Source organism: Scophthalmus maximus, chromosome 8 (assembly GCF_022379125.1).
Source record: "Scophthalmus maximus strain ysfricsl-2021 chromosome 8, ASM2237912v1, whole genome shotgun sequence".
NCBI classification, from domain to species: Eukaryota; Metazoa; Chordata; class Actinopteri; order Pleuronectiformes; family Scophthalmidae; genus Scophthalmus; species Scophthalmus maximus.
This window is the reverse complement of record NC_061522.1, coordinates 7,219,452-7,235,385: the sequence shown is the minus strand read 5'-3', so window position 1 is coordinate 7,235,385 and position 15,934 is coordinate 7,219,452. Positions and strand designations below refer to the sequence as shown.

At 46.8% G+C, this 15,934-nt stretch overlaps 1 protein-coding gene across 1 annotated transcript in view; it reads right to left on the bottom strand.

Moving 5' to 3' along the window:
* Positions 1-350: 350 nt before the first annotated feature.
* nr3c2 (nuclear receptor subfamily 3, group C, member 2) overlaps positions 351-15,934 on the bottom strand; it is a 68,798-nt gene continuing 53,214 nt past the window's right edge. The window contains exons 7-9 of the mRNA XM_035637113.2: positions 13,210-13,340; positions 5,905-6,062; positions 351-5,083 (exon numbers count right to left, since the gene is read on the bottom strand). Coding sequence (XP_035493006.2) covers positions 4,928-5,083; positions 5,905-6,062; positions 13,210-13,340 — 445 coding nt within the window. The 3' untranslated portion in view covers positions 351-4,927. The remainder of the gene's footprint in view (positions 5,084-5,904; positions 6,063-13,209; positions 13,341-15,934) is intronic.

Here is a 15,934-nt window from a genome sequence, read left to right as displayed (position 1 = left end):
AAAAGGAATACTGTCTGCTCTACAGTGTTTTCAGATCAGCCTTTAACAAGGTTAATGGTGATCTTCCTCCACAGGCCCCGTTTCTACTGTAACAGTCTCGTCCTCGCCGGCTTCATCTCGGTCTCTTTGTTCTCTTCATCTCCTCTCGCTGTACCTGCTGCTGCTCCGCATCATTTCTGTCTTCCTCCGTGCGTCTTTTGGCTCATTATCCCCCCCCCCAGACACCGAATGCAGCTGTTTCGAATTCATCCAGATCAAATGGCAGTTTTATTTTTTTTGGGGGGGGGGCACTGTTCCCAGCTTCGGTCTCATGGTATAATTTTCAACACACACACACACACACACAGAAATGCTGTCACTTTTTTTTAACAATTTTATTAGAATCTTGCAATTGTTTTCTGCAAACACAAATATGGCAAATATCGGCATGGAGATGTACAGTAGTAACTGGTTCCAAAGGTGTTTTGACTGGTTTATGCTGCAGGGTGTCGACTGTCTGTTGTTGAGAAATATTGTACAAAGCGTCTCGGTAAAAAGTTCCATGTTTTGGAACTGGAGAAAACAAAAAGAACGAAGAATAAAAGCATGTGATTATATGCTCGTAAAGAAAGCGCACTGCCACGGCTGTGGAGATGTGGCTATAGTCTCTCTGCAGCCGGTTGGTCGCCGTGAGCAGGAAAAGGGCCACGACGCGACGGTTCACCGTGGAGCCGCAGTGAGACACATTCGGAGTCACTCGTGTTTGAAAAAAGGGAGAATTCATTTACAAGGAAACGGCGACGACAATAACTTTGCTTCCTCGAGTCGGGCGGGAAAAGTTTGTTTTTTTCCCTTCTTTTTTTTTTTCCCAGTAGGGGTTGATTCATGACCATCAAAGAGACGTTAGTCATATTCCTTCTGGCGGTTGGCTCAGCGTTATGGGAGACACACTCAACTGGCCTCTGAGAAGGTTCTACCACTATCATTTCTGTCTGTTATAGTGCGCCACTGATTTAGTATTGCACTAATGTAACGTTGTTGGACTCACAATAGACCTAAAACTGATGCAGCAGAACAAGAGATGGGGGGGGGGGGCGACTCATGACATTTCTATGCGGCTCCCAGCTGCTCCCTTGTGCTACCGGCCTTCACCAGAAGTTGACCGCCATCAGGAGGAAAATTAAAAAGGTGTATAAATAGCCGTCAGTGAAACTTCATCTGGAGGCTCAGAGGACCATACAGGGGCTTGATAACATCAGGGCTACAATTGTCCTCATCAATGATCTACTTTGAGGAGGTCCAAGTGAGGACCAATGAATAACTGGTCAAAAGCTAATCTTGCAGGTCGGACTATCTGCACATCCCATGTTTCATTTCATCCCGTGTGTTCGCTCGACGTTTGTGTTTTCAAACTGAAAAGGCCGAGAACTTTCCTGCGCGTGACCCACTTTCAATGGCTCGCGACTTCTCCATTTCATTGTGGCGCTCAGCGACAATGACCGCCAGGGGTTAGGGAATAATTTCAACAGCGACAACTCAGCGGTCCATCACTTCTCGTTACAAAATAAGAAATACTTTTTGGATTATTATTATCTTTTTTATTTATTCATGTATTTATTTTATTTTTATTTATTTTTTTTACTCTCGCTAACATTCAGGTAGTAAGTTCCATAAGTCTCTCACAATGTATGATACATTCATTTCTCTGTTTGGCCCTTTTCTGCCGCCGACCCTCACTGTGAATTCTTCCCTGTGGTCCAACACAGAACATGGCGAGTGGGAAACTTCAAATATTCCAACAGGATGGTTAATGTAGAAATGTCTTATACTATACTCAACATAAGGACTTGCTGTATTATGTACAATATATACTGTAAAATTGTAAATCAGGTGAGATAAAAAGGCACAAGTTTCCCTTTTTTAAATACAATGTAAACATCTCATCAAAAAGCATGCATTAACATTTCATTTTACAAAAAGGATATCATTTTTAGACAAAGTACTTAAATATTGTTTTCCAGCAAAATATAATTCTCTCAAAAATACTTTCCCAGTCATCCTATGAACCTTTAGACAGTTGTTTTTTTTTAATTCCTTAAAAAGGACGACAACAAAAAAAGGGGTGAAAATAAAGAAACAGTGAGAGATTAGCTTAAGGGTCCTTCACAACTTGAACACAATGACGCACGACAAAGTCCGATTGTAAAACGAGGCCCTTCAGATTAGGGACTGTATGACAATGGTGGAGCGTGATAATAATATTGTAACTCGGTCAAGTCTAACGGCAAAAAAAAAAATGCACTACCCCCTCCCCAGTTACTCATTAGTAATATGTCAATGGCAAGAATAAAAATATGAGAAAATGCAGCGTGTTTCATGAACTTAAATTGCAAGATGTTAAACTGTTAGGCCAATGAAAGTGACCGACTAACAATACCAATATTTTTACCCCAGAATTAATTAAAGGTTGAACCCCCCCCCGCCTGCCCGCCCCGCCCGCCCCGCCCCGCCCTGTCTACACTCCCACGAGCAGAAATTAACAATGCATAACCTTGCCCCTGTTCTGACCCGGCCCTCCCACTTAATCATTTTCATACAGTCCCCGGTGACAGTTGTGATCCCGGCACCTCCACCTCTTTGTCCATCAGTCCCCACACCGGTGCTTCCCACCGAGGAGAGACCTCGCAGTGCCATGGTTTACGAGTGGCGAGGCCGCGAGTACGAGGGAAAGAAGCACGAAGCACGAAGCACGAAGCACGAAGCCCTCCGCGCCGCGCCGCGCCGAATGATGTCATGTTGTTTCATTTTAGGCTGGTTGACCATGCAGAAAGTCTTTTCCCCCGGATCATCACAGTTGCTTCTCAAAACAGACAATTCCTGCTAGCTGCATTAATGCCTCATTTCACATTGTATCTCCTCTGTGCAAATCTAAATGTGGAAATAGGATATGGCTAATCCCATAACATAAAAATGCATAATACCCACGCCGAGAGAGCAGATCAACTATGCACATGCTTGCCATGAAAAAAACAAAAACAAAACGCACACGCACGCGCACGCACGCACACACTCACTCACGCTCGCTCTTTACTCACATGTATATACACGCTCACAGGGCACAGAAAGAAAGAAAAACGCACACCCACATTTCTTTTTTTCTTCCCCGGCGGCTCTATCGCTTTTTTCAGTAGCATTATAGTAGTGTTCCACAACCACCCAGCAAGCAGCGGGGCGCGAGACGACAAGGTAATGGTCCAGATGACCGGGCCTGCCTGAAATAGTAGGAACTTGGCCCAAAGCTAAGAGAAAGGAAACAAACTAAATCAGGAGAGGTGAAGATTACACCAACAGTTCGTCATCAAGCACTCATCAACATGTACTTCCAAAACGTATGTACAACAGCTGAATAGAAGGTGTTTAAGAAGTTTTAATACCTGTACACATTTTGCCTGGTTTTGATACATTAGCCGTTTGCTGTAAGCACTGCAGAGTAATGCTCCATTTTGGATTATATCAACTTTAGACTGCGCGTCCACGTAGTGTATCGTACGGACCGACCCACGAGTTACTGTACACGTTATGTTTCGCCTGGCTTTGTAGAAATGAAGCACCTTAATGTAAAATGACTGACTCGTCAAAAAACTAAACCTTTGCAACACACCTTTATAAAATGCTTTTTTTTGTTTTTGTTGTTATTATTATTATTATTATTATTATTATTTCTGGGAAGAGTAGATAAGTATTGATTCACAAAGGGCTGGTTTTGCTTTATTGTGAGTTAAAAACAGACATTTGGACAGCTGCTCTGGAGATAACACAAATGACAGCAATTACTATGGATGCACCTCAGTCAAATCCATTACCAGCGGACGCCACTGACATAATTTGCTTTAATGCTCGATGTTTTCCATCCCGACCATTTTTTTTTTTTTTTTTGCACAGCGGTAAAATTGCTCGTCGATGTTGTCTTAATTCTACACCACAATGACCAAAATAGTGATTTCATGACATGGGAGCTTCACGTGCGAGCTTTCTTTTACAAAGAGAGACATTTTTTAATTCAAAACAGAGTTAGCTTTGGACCTTTTGCATATTAGTTTTGATTGTTTTTACTACATGTTATAATTCAAAAACTCAGTGTGTGAATGTTAACGATGGCTGTTATGATACCGGCCGAGCTTCAGACTTGGACTTGTTAGATTTAATGTAATTATTAAGCTTATTATGACGCTTGTATAGCCCTTGGAATATATTCAAATAGACATTTTGCTTGACAGTCTATAATTTCTGTGCCTCCTCATGATGTCCTTTGCCCTGTAGTCTTGCAGTATGTTGCTACACTGCAAAGCAAAAATTTAAGTATTGGCATGTTGTTGTTTTTTAGTGCTATTACTCGTGAAAGACTGCATAAGCCACAGTAAATGCTTGCAAAAATCATTATCTCTAGATTTGTAAGGGAATCTGATTTTAGTGCATGTGGGGTGCATCTGTGCATTTTGCGTGAAGGCATGTGGAGAGCATGTGTATCAATTTCCCTCTATGTGTGTGTGTGTGTGTGTGTGTGTGTGTGTGTGCATGTATATATCTAGCGCATCCTAAGAAATGTATGGCTTCGTCTCCATAGAAAATACTGTCTTTGGGGCGGGGTGGGGGGCGGGGGGACACGGGTGGTACTTCGGGATGCTTTGTCACATTTGTCACAAGTGCTTCTCAGCGTGTCACGCCGGCTCCACGACATATTCACAGCTCCGACCTGCTCTGGGTGACTGCGGGGTCGAAATCCGCCTGACGCCACGTCACTTAACCTTCCCATCCGAGATGAGGCCGCTGGCACTCTGGGCGACCGGGTGCAGGCCAACCAGTCGGGGCGTCGGGCCGTCCTTGAACCGCTTGCGCCCCCCTCTTCCAGTTCTCAAAGTCACTTCTGTCCCAACTGTTTTTTCGTGAGTCACTTCTTGTGGAAGTAGATAGTGTGAGTGAGGCCCGACTCCACCTTTGGTATCTGGTCACTGATGATCTCCACCAGCATCTCGGGGAACTCCACCTTCAGCGCCTGGGACTCACGAAAGGTGTAGAAGCAGAAGTCCAACAGGTTCCCCACCAGCTGAACGACACAGACACAAGACATACAGATGTTGCACTTTTTGAAAGGCTGCTTGTATAATGTTATTCATATTTAAACTTGGGGGGGGGGGGGGGGGGGGGAAGTCAGAATTTATTCTACTGTACATTCATATGAGTGTGTTTACACTCTGTTAGGGCTCTGACCCCTTCCAGTTCACCACTAGGGGGAACCACTGATTTTTTTTCAGGGCCGCCGCCCTCCTTAAAAGAGGGGTCGTGCGTTCAGCAGTAACCCCGTTCATCAGAGTCATTGACTTCTTTACCTCTGTGACCTCTCGCTCGCCGCCTCTCACCTCTAGGGGCTTTGCCGTCGTTTTGCCATATACGAGTTGACCCGTGCGTAAAGAAAAAAAAGGAACAGTGACTTAACACATTTGCCACAGCGACCACTCTAATCCGGTAAACTCCGAAATGGCATCGATCCCTTTCCGTTCCATTCACCAGTGCAGCCTGGTTACCGCCTCTTCCAAAATAACCTCCCCCCCCCCTCAGGGAGGGATTGGGACGCGGTAATCCTTATTCCAAGCCGCGGCACCGTTGATCCACTTAGCAAACGCATCATCCAGATCCACTATGCTTACATTTTTACGCAAAAACATTTCCAGTGATATAGGAGCCCCCGAAGTGCCACCGGACACCTCGCTCTGTGTGCGTGTGTGTGTGTGTGTGTGTGTGTGTGCGTGCGTGCGTGTGTGTGTGTGTGTGTGAAGGCATTGGCATGCAGAGATCCTGCCAAGGGAAGCCTGTGCTGCACTGTCAGGCAGTTGGCACACGAGAGGCAGACGGGGCGAGCGTACTTACATCATGCATGGCGTCCAGTAGCTTGGTGAGCTGGAAGAAGCGCTGCCAGGTTTGGCCAGAGTTGTTGGTCGCTTTTCCCACCGAGCGCCGGAGCTCCTTGATGTAATTAACCCTCATCTCCTCGAACGCCGCCTGGTTCTTCAGACCCTCTTTTGGAACTGAACGGGGAAACAGACAAACACCACTGTCGTCAGCTGGGGCCAATGAGAGGACGTACTGGTTAGAATACTGTTTGGGTCGGGCAGTATGACCATATGCCTCCAGAGAAACATTTCTCAGAGGTCAGACATTTTGACAATACTGTTTATACTGAAACAGTTATAGTTATGAATATTATCTAGTTGTATTAGGCCATCGTGGGTTAATGTTGTAAAAAAACTGATTATTGGGACTATGCAATGGCAATATTGCCTTTCTGTTTCAGATCAAGACATAGTAAGTAAGTATAAAGTCTTGGGTATGTAATTGGCTGAATTAGCCAAAACAGATATTCTCATCCACATACAGTTGTTTTATAAATCAATATCACAATGAAAACTTTAATTTACTGTGATAGAGGAAAACATATACAAATATAAAATGTGATCATTAACTTTTATTTACTTTTTGATTTACTAAGTCTCAAGCCTCTTAGATTTTGAGTTACCTGCGAATATGGTAAAGAATATGAAACAGATGTCGACCCGGAATGATGGAGATCAATCCCAAACTATACGTTATGCTTCAGAATATGGTTGGTTGGCAGCTAATGGGCCGAGCGACGCACAACCACTCATATGTTCCTTTAATGTACAAGTGTGCAACTGTGTAAAGGGTAATCAGAGGCACTCGCGAACAACGCACGGAATAACGGGACCTTCTGCCCCCGTTGGCGACCTGAAGCCTCTTTAGCAACTCATTACAACCACTCTCACCATCTCAAGTGGTAAGTAGTTTTCACGTGTAGCCACTATTTCGCTATTACGACTGATATGCCTTGAGGCCTTGATTAAAAGTCATCTCGGCAGCAGCGACAGCAGAAAAAGGGGGGAACGGGAGTGCTTATGAGTGTCAAAGAGCTTTAATCACTTTGTCAACCAAACCTCAGTCCATCAAGAAGTTTGTCCAACGACCGGCGTCGGTAAATGACGACAAGCTTCACTCACATTACGATGGTTGGAGTCACAGCACCATCAGTGCACTTTGAGTGAGAAGAAGGCGATACAGCGATTGTGCAACGAGGATGCATTGAAATGTCTGCGACATCTCTCCCTCCCTCCCTCCCTGAGCAGGACAACAAAGTCACAGATATGCAAATCTGCCAACGCTCTTGACAATGACATTCAGCCGCCGGCTACCAGATTAAGAAACCTCACCTCTCAGAGGGCACTCCTCGAATCAGTTACAGGGAGGGAACGCCCTCAGTCGCCCTTCACCCATATGACGATGTGCATCGTGAGAAATTTGTAAACCATTCAAGAGTTTTTCCATAACAGTCATATCCATCCATCCATCCATCCATCCATCCATCCATCCATCCATCCATCTATCTATCTATCTATCTATCTATCTATCTATCTATCTATCTATCTATCTATCTATCTATCCATCCATCCATCCATCTATCCATCTATCTATCTATCCATCTATCCATCTATCTATCTAATCTATCTAATCTATCTATCCATCCATCTATCAGCCGCTGTCATGACTCTCTGGACTTCAGCGATGTCCCGTCCATGTTTGTCTGTTTGTTCAACTTCATAATAACGCTGCCGATAGCTCCCTCCACTCTTTTTGTGTTGAGGTCATGTTGAAAGTTTCTGGGAATTAAAAATATGCCTAAAGGCATTTCAACAAACTTTTGTGTCAAGAGTTTTTTTTACTACAGACAAATGTCGTTTTCAAATTTCGGTAATCGGCCTCTTAGATCCAGTCCACCCCTGATTTCTATGCAGGGTCACAACCACTGACCACCAACCACCTGTTTTTGTCCGAGCAACAGTCCGAAAGCTAATAAACATTTCTCACTTTTAAGAACATCACGAGACCGAGCTCTTCACGTGCGCGCAATAAACACGGTATCTCGTTCTGCAGTGTGGGCCACTCTGAAGAAGAACTTGTGTTCGCTCAGGTTTCCCCGGAGAGAAGCCAGAGACGCCGGCGCTCTCAAGTGACCGCTCACGTGACTCACCCTGCCGGCTCGGGGAACAGATTCGCGGCATGGCTGAACTTATTGAGAAGCAAAGTCTTAAGTTTTCTTAAAAGCATTTTCACCTCACAAAGATGACTCAGAATGTGGAAAAGCGGAGCCCTACATCATTTAAAGGATTTTTTCAAAAGGCAATCGTGCACTTTTTCCTCAGCGCCTTTGTGTCGCCGCGATGTTCAGCTACTCAGAAACCGCGACCAGCGGTGGCGACACTCGCCTTACAAAAAAAAAAGTAGCCCAACTGACAGGACCTGTTTGAGTTCTGCAGAACGAGTAGCCGGGGGCAGAAGCCGACTCCTTGTCAGTTGCGATTGCATCGTTTTGTGAACAGTGCATCGCAGGTCAATAACTCGGAGAATGTGAGTGTGCGTGTGCGTTTGTCCGCCTCCCTCTTGTCTTCTCTCTCCGTCTCTTTCTATTTCATTTTCTTCATCGTGCTTTTCTGCGCAAAAACACCTTCGGGCACAACATACAAGTAGCCGCGGAAACACAGATATGTAAAAGGGCACGAGCTCTTTCGCTCCATTCTTAACGGCTGGCATGACGAGGACGTGCTCAAATCCACAGCCGCTGACGGACCCTTTGTTTCCCCCCGGCTGACCCACATGTTCACAATCTAACCTGGCATTCAAGGGGGGGGGGGGGGGGGGGCGCGTCACCATAACCCCCAAAATGGGCCGTTTATACCACGGTAATCGGGGTCAAATGGACCTTTGCTGCAGGTATGGTCTTCTCAACTAGGCCGCGTTTGTTACGTGGCGTGCAGCTGCATTATCAGGTTAACCACCAGGCCAGAGGAGGGTTCTGTTCTAATGCACATTAAATGAAGAGGCAAACATAACTCATGCAGCCGGGAGATTCCATTAGCATGTGTGGTGTTACAGCACATGCGGCTTCCTGCTCTGGCCGCTGTTGCATACCTGACTGACAGGAAGGCTCTGGGCTTTTTGCATTATACCTGGCACCACTCATTGAGGAATCCTATAGTACGACCGGCATGACAACAGCAACAAGCGAGTGGAGCTGGAGGGTGTTTAATCACGATCAAACAGACCAAATGACTGGTTGCAGTGGAAATGATAATTGCGTAATTAACTGCTAAATGTGTCACAAAGAACAAGCAGCCGCCATGGCGGTTATCCGAGGGCACACTTGCCCCGAGGAGGAGGAGGAGGAGGAGGAGGAGGAGGCTCCACAGCCGTTTCGGCTTGGAGCGAGGAAGGAAGTTTACAAACGGAACGTATGAACGGCATAATCTGGGAGCGCTGTCTGCGTCTGTGCAGAGGTGAGGAGTGCAACTGGTCTGAGCAGGCCACCGCTCCTGTGCCAAGTCCAAACAGGGTCATGAGACGCCGCGGGCTCAGTGCAACCTCAGCCAAGGTCAGAGAGGAATAACAGCCCTTCTCTCTTTCCCCTTCATCCCTCCTTCCTTTTTCTCTCTTTCACATGGTCACCCTCTCCCAATTTAACATACACACACACAGACATTATTTTCTTCTTTTTTCAAATACAGCCTGAAGGCGCGCGCACACACAGTGACTCCGCGGCACTTGCTCGGCTGACGAGTTCTGACAACTCCCATGTAAACGCTTCTGACGCGACTCCCTCCACGAGGCCCTCACATTATCTCCGGACCACTGTAACCGGGAGCGCTTCCCACACAAGAACCCAGGGACGCGCGGCTTGCTTTTGTTGAGATGTGTGCTGAGCCCTCGTACAGCACCGTCGCTCCATCGGGTCCACTTCGGCAGCAGCCAGGTAGCCGGCTCCTCTCCTCTCCTTCTTTTTCTCTCTCTCTCTCTCGCTCTCTCTCTGATCCTTCCATCACATTTTACCCGCTACACTTTGACTAAATCCAATAACCAGAGCAGATTGAAGTACCTCAAGTTGCCTGTTTCGATTCCGTATGTACCTGCTTCTCTTTGTCCACCACCTCTCCTTTGAAATTCCAGCTCGGGGGGGGGGGGGGTTTGAAGGAAGCGGAGGAAAAATAGCAGGTCTTGGAGCACTGCCTGGTGCTCGACTGGCCTTTATTAAGTACAGCAGGGCTCTCTGGAGGAGAGCGAGGCCACGGCAACAGAAGGACCAGCTCTGACCCCCTCCCCTCGCCTTTTGTCTCTCCTCGCTTTCTCCCTACAGCTATGCACCTGTCTCTTTCTCGCCAACGCGAGCTTTCACTGTCAACATTTGTCTGATTTGACTCTTTGAATCCCCCCCCCCCCCGGTTCTCATCTTCTCCGCCCTCATCGCTCTCTTCTCCATCTCCCCCCGTCAGCGTATGACTGAAGTCCAGCTGGAGCTCCCCTGTTTCCAGATGACTCAACAACACTGAGGTTACAGTATATGAGGCTTTCACACCACCCCTTCCATATGTCAGTGTGCTATGAAGCCAAGAACCAACCTTATAGCACCGGCCTGAGGAATACTGAATCGCACCAGTGTCTGCTCATACATGTATTGACTTCCCTATAAACTGTATGTTCTACTGGAAGTAAATCACAAGACGCACGTGGTTTCTTTCTGAGGGTAATTATCCAAAAACGTTGGGAATCCCTGATTTAATATTTAACCATGTTAAAACTTCAATTCGATTTGTCTGTAAAATCTAATCTTAAAATGAATTAGAGACAACAAACGCCAAATACATGTTGTGGAGTGAAGAGTGAAATATTTCATTACTCCACTTTATTACTTAAGAAACTAAGACTGGATTTTTAATTAGATTTTTTTGATAATTTTATCTCCAACACCATCGAGAAATTAATCAGAATTGAGTCCAAGTGGAAAGTTTTGAAATCTAAATAAATAATAAATAATTCTGTCTTACTTTTAAATTCGATTGTTCAACATTTGTATTATCTCTCTGATCTCAACCAATTATTTTTCCAAAAAAGATTTTTGAGCTTTTTTAAAATGATGTTCACAAATAATTCAAGTGTGTGTGTGTAAAACTGTGTTGACGCTGAAGTTACAGATACAAAGCTTGACCCTGTTTTAATACATGAACACGATTGGACAACGGCAGTCCAATCAAAAAAGCAGACTCTAATAAGAGAGCAGGTTTTCTCATCTTCCATCTCAGGTCCTGAAATGTGCGCGGTCCATTTTCAAGATGGACGATGGCACGAACTCTTCCTTGACAGAAACTGTTCACGAACATATGTGAAATTCTTTTTCACCCAAATCTGAGACCATACCAAACAACAAAGCTTCTTTTATTGGTTGCGCTCGCTGTGAATCATTTTGAATAACGATATCGACTGAACGCGCATATGTGAATGTAACATGGTGAGAACCTGTCGTGCTAGGATGGAATACAGTTTTCCAAGCTTGCCCATCCGGCCTTCATTTCAGACGCCTCACTTACTGAAAAATAAATACTCGGCCAATAAATATTTCCGCTGATTGGCACTGGTGCTGAAGTACAAAGAGTTTGAAGTCTTGCCAGCTCACAGACTCTTCAAATACCTTGCCATAACTCTCATAACCGCGTGTCCACCTCTCTCTCTCCACACACACACACACACACACACACACACACACACACACACACACACACACACACACACACACACACACACACACACACACACACACACACACACACACACACACACACACACACACACACACACACACCGGCGCCCCCACGTAAACATGTGCAGAAGTAGCTGCAGCAGGTCTCGCGGCCCGTTGTATCTTTAAACATTGTGCTGATGGTTTCACCAGCCAGCGGAGGGGATGTGGACGGTGAAGTGATGACACGGCTGCCATCGCGGAACCTCAAACTGTTACTACTGAACTGACAGCAGCAGCAGCGCAGAGTGTGTTGAGGTGGTGTGCAAAAACCCCCCCCAAAAAACGCTGCTTTCAGTTTCCAACTGAGCAAATTTGTCCAACACACTCTCTCTGTGAGGCTGCAGTGCCTGTGGGCGAAGCTTGGCTGAGAGTGGCAACACTGCGAGACCTTTCCGCGGTGAGTGATAGAAGTATTCTGTTTATCCATGGGCAATAAGAAAAAAAAGAAAGTAAAAAAAACAACAACAAAACAACCCAGATGAGCCTTCATTCAGAGGATTCAAGAAGGAAGACGCGGCCCACACACGTCATTGACACCAGCGGCGTGTCGCTGCACAAACAGGTGCATATGACATCAAGTCTATTTCCACACCTGCTATGCGTGTTAATGGATTACTAAGAATGAGCTTAAAGCGTGATCTAACCGACTTTAAAGAGGCAGGAACCGAGCACTGCCAGCTGCCGGCTCATAGGCGCGTGGCGGACGGAGCAGCGTACGGGAAAAGAGGTGTCGATGCGTTTTCCTGTGGACGGGCCGTCTTTTGGTTTTGGTGGAGGGAGGTGGGAGGTGGGAGGTGGGAGGTGGGGGACGTCGGGTGGCTCAGGTGGAGTCAGAGCAGACGAACGCGGAGACGCCTCTCTCCCGTTCGCACAGCGAACCACCGATTATCAGTGACCGGAAAACATCCGCGCTGTTGATCCTGGTGAATCCTGCCTCCGACGGGACCACTCCGACGGGACCACTCCGACGGGACCACTCCGACGGGACCACTCCGATGGTCGACCACTCTGACGGCCGACCCCTCGCGGCGCGGCGCGAGCAACGCGGTCACAAACGTGCAGACCCAAATTGAAAATATGATCAGCTCCACCTGAACCATTTGGATGTAGTGTATTGGAAAAGAAGCATGTGTCCACCTTGGGCAGTTGCTTTATAAAGCAGTGGTGCCATGCGTGATGGTCAGCGTGAACTAGGACGCCGCCGCTCCCTTGTTGAGTCACTCGCCTGAAATGTGGCAGCTGCTGTGTGGTGCGGACATGATCCTGGTGCTGAGCCGCAGCCTCTCTCAGCGATATCTAGTCTGCATGCCTTATAGCCAGAAAAGCAACTCTGTATAAATAGGGAATTTCAGTTTAAATAGGAAATTTCAACTTGGTTTTTACTAGCTGATGTCTTGGGGTTTTTTTCTGTGTAGATGAATGGTTTTCAAATGACATTCAATACTTTGGGCTTGCAGGCAGGTTTGGGACAACCCCGTGTGTGTGTGTGTGTGAGCAGGTCCAGGGGGCGTGGGACGCAGCAGCGAGCCGCCTACCTGTGCTGAGGAGCAGAAGGACCTTCATGGAGAGGAACTCGTCGTAGCTCAGCTGCAGCCGCACAAACTCCTGGCTCACCTGCCTCATGCCCAGACACAGGTCGTACATGGCCGACTGCTGCATGCGGTCCCTGCGGACAGACAGAGGGGAGAGGGGAGAGATGGGCGAGGGCGGGCGGACAGGACAACACAAAAAAACATTTTCCAAAATTCACACAAGAGCAGAATGTCTTTCCTCCTTCCGTTCGCGCCTGTGTTATATTGTAGCAGTATTCATTTTAATGCTCAGTGCTCTCAGATTTAGATTAGCTTTTTGGGCAAAAGTAACTCGCTCATCGGCTTCCCGACGCCATTCCTATCACACTAGTTCAGCCCGGTGAAACAATATTTCCACACGGAGCAGGATCCTGCAAGTCTGCGCTCGGAGCAGAATACAAAATCCCCCCCCAGATGGCAGAGGGCTGCGTACAGTATCGCAGCACGGATGCACCACTTTTCACAGAGCGAGGCAGCCTGAAGACCCCACACTTCCAGCCCTGTACTCACCACAGAAACCATTTCAATAAGGGTCTCTAATTTCCCGTCATGCATGAACATATGTAAACACTTGTTTGCCAAACAGGCTCGGAAAAAAGACACCGCGACAAACATTTCCCCACTCCCCCTTGTTTTCCGGTCATACTTTATCAGCAAAATAATCTTGGTGACGTCAAAAGGACAGGACGGAATCACCAGGAGGGGATATAGCACGAGCATGAGCCAATCACAAATGTGCTCTGCAGATGCCGCGGATTCAACGGGGATCTCTGGCATTAGAATGGCCTTTACTCTCCCATAAATCCCCGTCACGTGGAGCCTGCAGAAATGAAGTGCGAGAGCCGCGGCTCGCCTCCAAAGAGGGCGGAGTTCCTGCCGACAAGGCGGGGAAAGGCCATGACGCGGAGACTCTGACAACAACCACACTGAACACACTGGCGCGGACGAAGCAAAACGAGCGCACAATGCCGCCGTCGACGCATAGGACGGGATGAGGCCTCGACCTGTGTGCGGTGTACAGCTGTGTCCCTTGGCCCGGCAAGTGACCGACATCGCCCGTGCAGACCCGTTTGTGAGCAGCTCCACGAAGAATGCAGCATAACATCGTTGAACACAACTTTGAGCTGGAGTTTCTAAAGTCTCCACACGTCTTCTCTCTCTCTCTCTCTCTCTCGCTCGCTCGCTCGCTCGCACCATCTCTCGCACTCTCTTCCTGAAATCAATTTTGCTGAATCACTTCCCAAAATGAGCTGCTGGTTTGGGGGAGGAAAAAAAAAAGAAGAAGAAGAAGAAGAAGAAGAAAAAAACCTGGCAGCCGTCTCTCTCCTTCCCCTCCGTCTCCCCTGCTCCTTCTCATCACTCTACACCTCTTTCTGTCTCACTCTCACTCTGGTTTTTCTTTTCCGTCTTCCTCTCTCGGTGCTGAACTCCCCCTCCTTCTCTGCGTCTGCGGTAAAAGATTCAGGAAGGAGCGAGAACCGAGGGGAGGACGGTTCAGATTCACCTCTGGGCTGTGGGAAGCCAGGAGCAGACACAATTTATTTGGTGAGAAAGCTATGTCCCAAAAAAACCCCACTTAAAAGTCGAACTGTTCCCAATCAGCCGTTCCTTCTCACGGACAATACTGTGTCCATATATATATGTATATGTATATATATATATATATATATATATATATATATATATATATATATATATATCATACTATAGTTCATTTTTTTTTAAATCATAGATACATCAAAAATGCACTTTTAGCCTCAAGCCTGAGCTGACAGGGAAACGGTGACTCAAATTAAATCGTCTTGCACCAGTGATGCATGTCGGGATTAGACGCTATACAAACACAATTCATTTGAATTAGCTGCAGTCACGAGCCAGGGACGGACAGTCTCATTGAAAAATGAAGAGCAGACCACACAGCGTTTTATTTTTTCTGCTTCAAAACTCTGAAGTGTTTAATTTGAAGCAAATTAGCCGCCGAGCGCCGCAAACTCCCTTTTCCACAGGTGTTTCCTGTCTGCGTCCGCGTCAGCCCGCGGCGGAGCGGTCTCACGCCGCTGCCTGTCACTGAAACTGTCGTAGATCTTGAAGTGTAGATAGAAATCAAAAGATTTCACCGGGTGTGTGAAGCATTATCTCTCGACGGGGGAAACCAACAGCGCTCCGACTGGTGTGCAGGCACGGGCGGCTGCGAGGCGGCGCCGTCTTTTTAAAACCCATGGGAAAATGTTACGTTTGACACGGATGGATCTCTCCGCATATATTGTTTCACGCGGACAGTGGATCATGCTGTCGTTGTACTGCGCCTTTCATTTTTTCTACCTTTGCACATAAATTCCCTCCTGTCCGACATGAGCATTAAGTTAATCATGATGGAGTGGCCAGAACTTTAAGGGAAAATCGCCTTCTTCCGGTTGCACGCGCCAACCGAACGTAAAAGACTGAATGCAGCGCAGATTAACACTGAAATGTAAAATGCACATTTGCTCTCAGTCAGTGGTTTCAGTGAGTGACTGAGTGAGTGAGTGGACGGTCTGCTCAATAAATGCCTTAATGCCCCTCGGTTAAAAAAGCACTAAGTAGCTATGGAAACAATTGTCCAACTCCCCTAAAAACTCAGCAAAGATATGAAAAATGCTGTCCCTCTGTCTGACTTGATTATCAATGACACAAACAAGAGCTGGAACTA